This window comes from Hyperolius riggenbachi, chromosome 2 (assembly GCF_040937935.1).
Source record: "Hyperolius riggenbachi isolate aHypRig1 chromosome 2, aHypRig1.pri, whole genome shotgun sequence".
Classification (NCBI taxonomy): domain Eukaryota; kingdom Metazoa; phylum Chordata; class Amphibia; order Anura; family Hyperoliidae; genus Hyperolius; species Hyperolius riggenbachi.
In genome coordinates, this window is record NC_090647.1 from 439,834,517 (window position 1) to 439,844,676 (window position 10,160).

A 10,160-nucleotide genomic window follows, 5' to 3' on the forward strand; every position below is an offset into this window, starting at 1 on the left:
AACTTTGCTCTAAAACATTATTTACAGCATATTATATGCAACCAGCATTTTTTTTACTAGACCAGCATTGGAAGGGTTACACACAGACCTTTAAAGTTCTGTGGAGAGAAATGCAGACGCATCCATGTTTAGATAGATACATTTAAGTAAACACAATGTAACACGTGGGGAATGTGACTCACTCTCTCCCTGTGTCCGGGAGCTCCTGCACAGTTAGAGTGTGTGTCAAATTCACCACTTGTTGCATTGTGTTTACTTAAATGTATCTATCTAAACTTCGGATGCATCTGCATTTCTCTCCACAGAACTTTAAAGCTCTGTGTGTAACCCTTCCGATGCTGGTCTAGTAAAAAAAAAAATGCTGGTTGCATATAATACGCTGTAAATAATGTTTTAGAGCAAAGTTGAAATGCTGGGTTATATTCCGCTTTAAACTGTAATATCGCCCACTTGAGCCATAGGGAAACATGGACATTACCTTGCACATTCAGTTGTAACTGACAGCAGCTGATATATAACTGACAGAAAGTGGTATATTTCAGTTCTGACAAAATATTGTCAGAACTGGATGGGATCACAGTAAGAAGGAAATGGTGAGCTTCTGAGAGGAACTGATGGTGAGGTAAGTATGTAACAGTCATTTGCAGCTACGTCATGTATTTATTTTAAATAATTTTACTCAGTTCAGGTTCCCTTTAAGCATACTGTATGTTGGATCCTATAACACACCTCCTCTGTAACATACAGGTAACTAGAATTCATTGACCATCTTTAGCAGCTACTGTTTAGCTGTACACAAGGTTCTTAACAACAAATACTCTGGATACGACTAGTTTACAATACTGTTACAAAAAAGATGGATGCCAGGTCATTTTATGTAAAAGTAAGAACAATAAAACCACTAATTGGCCACAGTTTGCAAGAGTAGCAGTAAGTTGCTGTGCACTGTATCTGTGTCTGAGCACCACTGCTTTATTTATTTAAACAATGTGCTGAAAATAATGGAATCCAGACAGCATCAACACCACAACTCAGCAGCAACAGCCATGTCCAAACTATCTTATCATTATAACAGCAGACACTAGGATTACACTTCATTCATGTCATCTCTGTACTGTTTATTCCAAGCTGTCTTTAACTTGCATTACATTTTCACAGAGGCTAGAAGTATTAGCATATCATTGCTCTTTAGCAAATGCAAGGGGCCAGCTTGGCTTTCCTTGCCCTCCTAAGTTCTCTGGTAGTAGCTGCTTTTGGATGTAAGCACCCTAACTGGGCTGATACTGACTCCAATTGGAGAAGGCTTGAGAGGTGGTGAGCTGCAACTTGGCCATACGTTCCCTTCCAGCAGACAATGGTCCTCCACTAGATCCCATGGAGAATGACTTGGCCATACGTTCCCTTCCAGCAGACACTGCTCCTCCACTAGACTCCATTGGGAGTGACTTGGCCATGCCTCTTTTTCCAGAATACACTGCTCCTCTGCTAGACCCCATAGGGAATGACTTGGCCATGCCTCTTTATCCAGAATACACTGCTCCTCTGCTAGACTCCCATGGGGAATCGGTGGTGAACTGACAGTGCTAAATTTAAAGTATTTATGGACATTTTAAACATTAATTTCTATGCTAAATGGAAGATTTATAAAAAAGAAAATGATGTCAGTGGCCCTTTAACCACTTAACGACCAGAATACACTGCTCCTCCACTAGACCCCATAGGGAATGACTTGGCCATGCCTCTTTTTCCAGAATACACTGCTCCTCTGCTAGACTCCCATGGGGAATGACTTGGCCATGCCTCTTTTACCAGAATACACTGCTCCTCTGCTAGACCCCATAGGGAATGACTTGGCCATGCCTCTTTTTCTAGAATACACTGCTCCTCTGCTAGACCCCATAGGGAATGACTTGGCCATGCCTCTTTATCCAGAATACACTGCTCCTCTGCTAGACTCCCATGGGGAATCGGTGGTGAACTGACAGTGCTAAATTTAAAGTATTTATGGACATTTTAAACATTAATTTCTATGCTAAATGGAAGATTTATAAAAAAGAAAATGATGGGCGTGGCCCTTTAACCACTTAACGACCACCTGACGCCCATAGGCGTCGGCGGGTCGTTAGTAGTATAGCATGAAAGCGGCCTTTCCATGCCAGTTCACGGAGACTGCCTCCGTGAACAGTGTGCGAGCCGCCGATCGCGGCTCGCACGCATAATGTAAACATGCGGGGAAAGAATCCCCGCTGTTTACATCACACGGCGCTGCTGCGCAGCAGCGCCGTGACGTAGATCGGCGATCCCCGGCCTCTGATTGGCCGGGGATCGCCGGCATCTGATAGGCAGAAGCCTATTCTATCAGGCGCAGGACGGATATCCGTCCTGCGCCGCACACAGGAGAAGGGAGAGGGAGGGAAAGCAGTGGAGCCCGGAAAGCGCTGCGGAGGGGGGCTTTGAGGAGCCCCCCCCCCCCGCAAATCAATAGTAGCCGGCGGCGATCAGACCCCCCCTGCAGGACATCCCCCTAGTGGGGAAAAAAGGGGGGAAGTCTGATCGCCCTGCCTTTTACCTGATCGGTGCTGCGGGCTGTAGAGCCCACGCAGCACCGATCATTCCAAAATCCCCTGGTCCTTAAGTGGTTAAGACATTTTACCGCCTGAGCACTTGGTGAAGGAACGCAACTCTGCTAATTTTAAAGTGGACCCAAATTAAAAATACAAGATTTCAGAAATAAAATCTATTTTCTAAATTATAATAATACATAGCAGCCTTTTTTCAGCTGCATGATGACAAATATAAAATATTTTACATTTATTGGAGGAACCCCTCCCTTCCTTTCATATTGCCGGGACAGAATCCGGAAAACTGGTGGAGTAGGCGGTGTCCGGCAAAGGAGGAATTGCTAATGGCTGCCACCTGTATAACCCTAGTTATGAAAAGAGAAGGGTGAAAAGCATGCACTGAAATGCTCATAGGACTGAAGGAGTGTTTATTTATCTTTGGATGTGTCAGAGTGGTGCAACTAAATATTTTGAATTAAAAAAATGTTTGGTTTGGGTCCGCTTTAAATATCAAGGCCTTACTTATTGTCAACCATACCTGATGTTGTACATATGTGACTACATTCGGGAGGGAAGTTTTTCTAATATGCAAATCTTCGCTGATCCAGTAAGTAGAAACTGTGTTAGGCAAAGAAAGTACATTTCTGCCAATCCATTAACTGGCAAGTGATTAATTACCATAGTTGCCAGGATAATTGATCAGCATCTCGTAGATTTCATTTGCCACTATGGCTTCCACCTCTTGGGTCAGTGGAGATGTAGGAAAATTATTTTCTTATTTCTGCTTCTCAGTTTACCAGCAGGCAGTTCAAACTGGTTAATTAATGGTACAAAACAACAGGCTTCTTAAAGCACTCCAGGCACAAATGTTTTCCTAGGTCTGTGTAGGTACTCGGATGCAGAGATTGATTTTTTTTTGTGTGTGTGTGTAAATGTTCCTAAAATGATGTCTAATTATTAGCTAAAGTACCTTCTCTGGAACCACTTGTTAGTCCTCCACTTGTGACCATTGGTTCTTCTTGTATATATCGTTATCAACACTTATAAAAGTGTAAGTAAAAAAAGTAAGCTCCAAGGGCCTGGCCAAGTAGTTTACTATGTCAGAAGTTTACTATATCAGGATACGTCATACAATGTATATTTATACAGGCACATGATCGATACCAGAGGACTGCGTTTACTATAGCAAGAGTTTACTGTAATGAGATTTTACTGTATTTATCATAATGAACACAAATATCGAATTGTTAATCACCACAAACTATTACAAAGAGACAAACGGGCCGTGCGATAATAAAAAATTGACAATAATAAGAAAAATCATTGGTCACATGGCAGTGAGTCTGGAAGCTCTTGCAAGATGTCAAAAGCTGTAGGGAAAATGCAAGGTGTGTTCCTGGGGACAGAGGGGTAGCTATAACTTATGTTGGACCGGGCCTTTCTAAGCAGGCCCCATAGTTGATTTCTCTTTTCTTTCAAATGCGTTGTCTTCTAAATAATGAAGTAACGCTTAATACAAGTGTCAGCCACTGCTGGATATTTGTCCTCAAATAAACTGCATTTCAAGTTTTCTTTTTCACGCCTGTATGCTTTTTCACATTTCCCAATAAAAGCTCATAAATAAGATTATTGTAAATACAATGTGATGTGGGAAAACACGTAACTACAAATCATTCTGGCTTTTGGCTGTTACTCATGGAAGTTAGATTTGGCCTTTCTTCAACTGGAACGCATTTCTTAATTACAAACACAAATGAAGTAAGGACACTGAGGTGATTTCATAAGGCTGGTTGCATAAGTGCAGTAACGACATACCGAAAGTAGATGATTTGCTAATGTGGCTACATATTACACGTGACAGCTGTCTTATTTAAGTACATGAATGGTTTTTCCATTTTTCCTCTACTGGTTTCCTTCTTTACATTAGGGAAACAGCTATTTAAGATAAAATAACGAATGCAAATACCTTTTTATTTCTTTCCCAAAAATTATTATTTTATCTTTGATGTGAGAGTAAGGGGAGGTGACAAAAATAGAAAAGGAAAGAAGAGTTTCATGTTAGGAGTAAAGGGTGCCAGCAGGATGGTAGCTAGAAATAAATGAGGAAAGGGCAACTTATGGAGACCTTTGTATGGGCTGTTTCACACCAAAAAGTGCTTTGTAATTAGCAATTTTGGAGCAATTGTAATAGAGCTTTTGCTCCTTTGTACTCTGTACAGTCACTGCAAAAAAATGTTAGATGCAGCAGTTTCACAATTTTTTTTTAAAAAAAAGGACCACTCCAGTGTTAAATAACGCATTTGATTATATGAACCACCTTTCAAAACACCAGCAATCAGAAAATTTCAGAAAAAGGTTTTCATTGTGAAATTGGCAGCCAACTGAGCGGCTGATAAAGAGGGGCAGCAACAGAGGAGCAGGAGGAAAGGGAGAGAAGATGAGCTGCAAATTTCAGGAAGCATTAATGATGTTATGGTCCGTTTTTTTTTTGGTAGGATGTTGCAGTAATTGATATGTTATATGATTGGGGCATGCACAAGAATTTAAATAGCCTGTCTCTTAAAAAGTGTACCTGAAGGCAAATTTTGAAAAAAAGTTAAATACTAACCTCAGTAGAGGGATGCCTCTATTTGATCCAGAGGCTTACTCCGTCGCCTTCCAGCTCGCCATTTCAGAGTTGGAACCCTCTGAACCTACTCAACAAGGGCTTGTCGGCTGAGCTTCTGTCCGTTTACAAGTGCCGCCACACTAGCAACTGGGAGGGAGAAGTAATTTGGGGTCCAGCAATTACACTGCAGCAGCACTCCAAATTACCCTTGCGCGGACAGCAAACTATAGCAATGTAGCTATAGCAGCGCCCATTTCAGGCTGGGTGGCCGGTGCACAGCTCTGAGATTATCTGCTTTACTAATTCACCTGCTTTTTCAATTGCAGAATACTAAAAAAAGTTATTTTAAAGAGATCCCGGTCCGGGGTTCTTACAACGCAATCCCCATACAGGGGACCGGAGCTATTCAGGAGGTGGGGGAGAGCGGAGACTGACATTACAGAGAGAAACACAGCCCGCACAGCGCGGCTGTGTTTTATGGGGTCTCACAGCGCGCAGGGGGGGCTTTGGGGGAAGCTAAATAGCAACAGAGGCTGGGCTCTATAGGCAGACCCAGCCTCTGTATGGGGATTGCGTTGTAAGAACCCCGCCTCGGGTTCTCTTTAAGCAGCAGATGAAAAATGATCTCCTAGGACAAAACTTAGGAGAAAAAGAGAATTGAATAAGGGCTCCTAAATCACTGGATTAGAATCAGCATGCAGATCAGATGATTTGACTGAGGTTTGAATTCACTGGCTGCATACTTGTTGCAGATGTGTGACTCCAAAACAACCAAAGCCTAAAGCTCAGCATGACACCCCCAGGGAACTGGGTTTGTTTATAAAAGAATGAAGATGACAGCCTCAATATTCCTCTCACTTCAGATTCAATTTAAAACATATATATGTATCAGTAGACTAACACACATTTACACTGGGAGAGGATGAGGAGAAGCCTACTGCAGCCCTTTGAATAGAACTACAGGGCCCTGAGTCAGCTTTGTACATCTGAGTCATCCCTCAAAGTCTAAATATCAATGTGAGTTTAAGAAGTTACAGTTCTTCATACAGCACATCCCTCTAATGGTAGCCACTAATGATCCAATTTTTTTCATTCAACCATGTAATATATAATAATATGAGGGAACTGCCTAAAGTATCCATTCAATATATTGACTCAATTTATCTCTATACTACATAGATTTGTTAAAATTGGATGAAAAAGATTGGATCGTTAGTGGCCACCTTAAAGCCTTGCCTGCAACACAGGTGGCTGTGCATCCTACATAGAAATGCACGCCATGTGCATTTACTCTCCTATCAGGTGCAGATCCCATTAATTGTAATGAATGAGATCACACAAAAATACACGCAACTGTGTGTTGTGTTACTGCAGTAAATTGCAGTGCACAAATGGAAATATCAGACACTGCAGTCTACGCACTTATGTCCTTGCATAGTGCACATTTTGTGTATTGCTGAAACCGTGCGCAGCACTGCCCAAGTGGTGATAAGGCCTAACTGTGCATACTGTAGCTAAGAAATATATTTAAGGGGTTTAAGGGTTAAATAGGGTATTAAGGGTGAAATAGTAGAGACATATGCATAGCTGTTAAATAATGGCCATTTCCAGTGCATATATATTTTATATCCTCAGAGGAAAAATTCCCAGTGTAGATATATAAACATGTACTTGCAATATCAGAAGGTCTATAAATTTCCCATTAACAGCACTAAGGAAATGGAAGATGGGAGCCTGGGAAAAAAACACTCAGATATAATCTGATTAACTGGAGGACATATTCTGACTCTGCACTTGGCAATATGAAATATCAGCAATGCAAATATGCATATTTGTTATAAAAGTGCACATTTTGAGTTTCCATGTATGAATCATTCAGGTATTGAGAGACATTTATGAAAGCAAATGAAAATGATAAGTAGAAGTCTTCTATGTGGCACCCCCTTGAAGTTTATCTTTTAGTAGACTGCTTGCTATGAGCAATTTCAGACCAGTTTTGCATACAAGTTTAATCTATCCTTTACCTTTCTATTATACGTTTATACCTTTCCACTAGTCTAGTAAATGAAGATATAGTGGTAGTAGATTAAGTGTGATAAATTTAAAATATAGCCAGTTTACAGCTGAGACAGACTAGAAACTTTGTTCCCATCCCATAAATGCAGGTGATTCCCCATTAGTTAATCTGTCTCCAGTGTTGAAACTGAGACAGGTGCTCAGGTGAGAAGACAAGGCCCCTACAGGAGTTGGGGGAGGTGGGCAGGTGACAATAAAGGTACTCATTAGGTCAGTCCAAAACTAGCAGTGGCTGACACTTGTATTAAACTGTGTCATGTCCCTAAAGCAAGGCATACACCACTGAATTACTGTTAGATCTGGTAAACAAGCGATATTTACCCAATGACGCTGCAGCAAAATCTTGTCTAATATCAATTGTATTGACACAATGCAGCACAAAAACTACGAAAGTCGCAAAATCAAACCCAACCCGACTGAAATCTTCCATCCAGCGCAGTCGACTGAATTGACTGAATTTGGGCTAAAAATCTATCAAGCGGGAATCGTTTTCTGCATCAATTTGTAGCATATTCGATCAAATGATCGAATCAGCCTGATATCGATGCAAAAAAATCAACCAGTGTATGGCCACCATTAGTCACATTTTATAGATTCTGCAGACTGCAGACTGTAGCTGCTTACTTTTATATTTATAGACAAACACAGCAGACAACACAAAATAAGATATTCATGGGAAGAAAGTTAATCAAATAAATGTTATTTATACTTACAGTATTCTTTTGAGCCACCATATCCTAAGGTAAAATAAAGGACACAAACAAAAATTACCACATATTTGGGTTTTTTTTGTCACAGAAAAGGACAAATGAAAAAAGGATACAGAAAAATGCAGTGTATTACAAAAGAAAAACAGAACATTTCTTAAAATTGATTATATTGACAAATTTAAAAAAATGTGTGTTTATTTCGTTAAAACCTATTTTTTCTTTTTTGCCAAAAAAATAAATGCCCTAATTTTTTTCTCGATGTGGGATTTTTAAAAAACATTTTTGGTAAATAGGTAGGGGGTCATAAATGGAGTAGATATTATCAAGGAGCTAGCTCAGTTGGGCGCCAGGTATTGCAGATAGTTGAAAAAAAATGGTAATATTGTATTACCGATATTCCATTATTAGCTTTCCTGACGCCTAACACTAACCCCCTCACTCTTTTTTAGTTAACCAACACTAATTTGCCTCCCTATGCATATCCTAACACCAACTTCCATCCCTAAGCATATCCATATCTAGATACCTAACACTAACTCCTCTCCCAAATCAAAACCCTTCCTGAATGCCTAACACTAACTTCTTCTCCCTTAAACCTCCCTAGCGTTCTGGACGAGCTAGGCTCGTCCAGAGATGGTGGAGGTGACCGCTCATGCCCCGCTGGGCCGATTTGAATAATTTTTTTTAAAAACACACAGCAAGCACTTTGCTTGCTGCATGCCTTACCCGATCGCTGCCGCCGATCCGCCGCTACCCACCGCGATGCAGGGCCCCCCCAGGTGAGTGCACTGCCTGGCCAATCAGTGCCAGGCAGCGTTGAGGGGTGGATCGGGTCTCCCTGTGACGTCACGACGTCGATGACGTCACGACGTGCGTTGCCATTGCGACGGGGGAAGCCCTCCAGGAAATCCCGTTCAGAACGGGATTTCCGGACGGGCCATTGCGGCGGCGGCGATCGGAGGGGTGGGAGGGACGCCGCAGGGAGGTAGGAATCATGTAGCTAGCGTTAGGCTAGCTACATGAAAAAGAAAAAAAATATGTGCAAAAACCGTTCCTGCGGCCGCAGGGCCGCGGGAATCAGAACGCCAGGCAGGTTAATACTTCCTATATCCTCCCCCTACACTATTCACTAACACTATGCACCTAACTATCCCCATACCTCTATCCAAAGTTTGGCTGGATCATAGCTAAGCACCATTGCCGATATCTAGAGCTCCCCTGGCACCGCATACTATGATATTTGTCACTTTGCTACAGTGTAGCAGAGCAGTGGCTATTTAATACTAAAGCCACCCGCTATCACATAGCCAGCTACTCAGTAGCGAAGCACAAATAATTAACAGAGATCCTGTGCTCAGCTACTGAGTAGCCGGTTGTAGCTGATCACTGGTGTCCAGGCTAGTGATGGCACGAACAATTTGCTAACTTCGAAACAGAATTTCTGCAAAAGTTCACTAGCAGGCGAATCTGCCGAACCTCCATAGACTTCAATTGGCCAGCGAATTTTAAAACCTATAGGAACTGTTTCTGATCACAAAAGTGATGGAAAAGTTTTTTCAATGGGCCTAACGCCTGGACCGTGGCATGCCGGAGGGGGATCCATGGCAAAAGTCCCACCAATAATTACGTAGTTAACGCAGAGTCGTGTTTTCTTGTCTAAAGGGCAGAAATCAAAGTATATTCCTAAATTTGTGGAATGAAGTGCTTTAAAACATCCGGCGTGCGTACATTGCGATAAGGTAATGTAAGGGTTATGCCTGGTTCACACTGACAGATGAAATGCTGCGTGTTACGCACTGCAAACAGCCACAAAGAGCTTCAGTGTTTGCATCAGATGAGCAAATCATTGTTTTTACTAGTCGACACCTCCAGGACATAAATGTTAGTCCTCTCTGCGGCAGTCTTTGCGTAGTGGTGTGGAGTGGCTTGTGCGTACGTTTGCGGGAGTGCAGGCGATTGTGGTCGAGCTGAGGTAGTTCAATGACAGTTAAGTGACCAAAAAAAACACTGATTCTGCACTGAGGTCTTATACAGGGGCAGTAGTGGGTACTAGATGCCAGTAGTGGTGGTGAAGGATTAGTGGGTTATGGTCGGTGCACTACTAGGACCAGCAGTCCTGTCTCCAACAGCTAACTTGTGCACTGGACACAGAACAGCAATGCAATACAACAACAAGAGAAACAATGTACCAGCCCTAAGAAGGGT

General features: G+C 42.0%; 1 protein-coding gene across 2 annotated transcripts in view; it reads right to left on the reverse strand.

Annotated features, from left to right (window-relative positions):
• Positions 1–10,160, reverse strand: part of LOC137546930 (mitogen-activated protein kinase kinase kinase 15-like) — a 246,622-nt gene that overhangs the window by 166,392 nt on the left and 70,070 nt on the right. The window contains exon 3 of one of the 2 annotated variants that reach the window (XM_068269985.1): positions 7,959–7,982. The exons of the other annotated variant lie outside the window; for it this stretch is intronic. Coding sequence (XP_068126086.1) covers positions 7,959–7,982 — 24 coding nt within the window. The remainder of the gene's footprint in view (positions 1–7,958; positions 7,983–10,160) is intronic. 2 annotated transcript variants of the gene reach the window in all.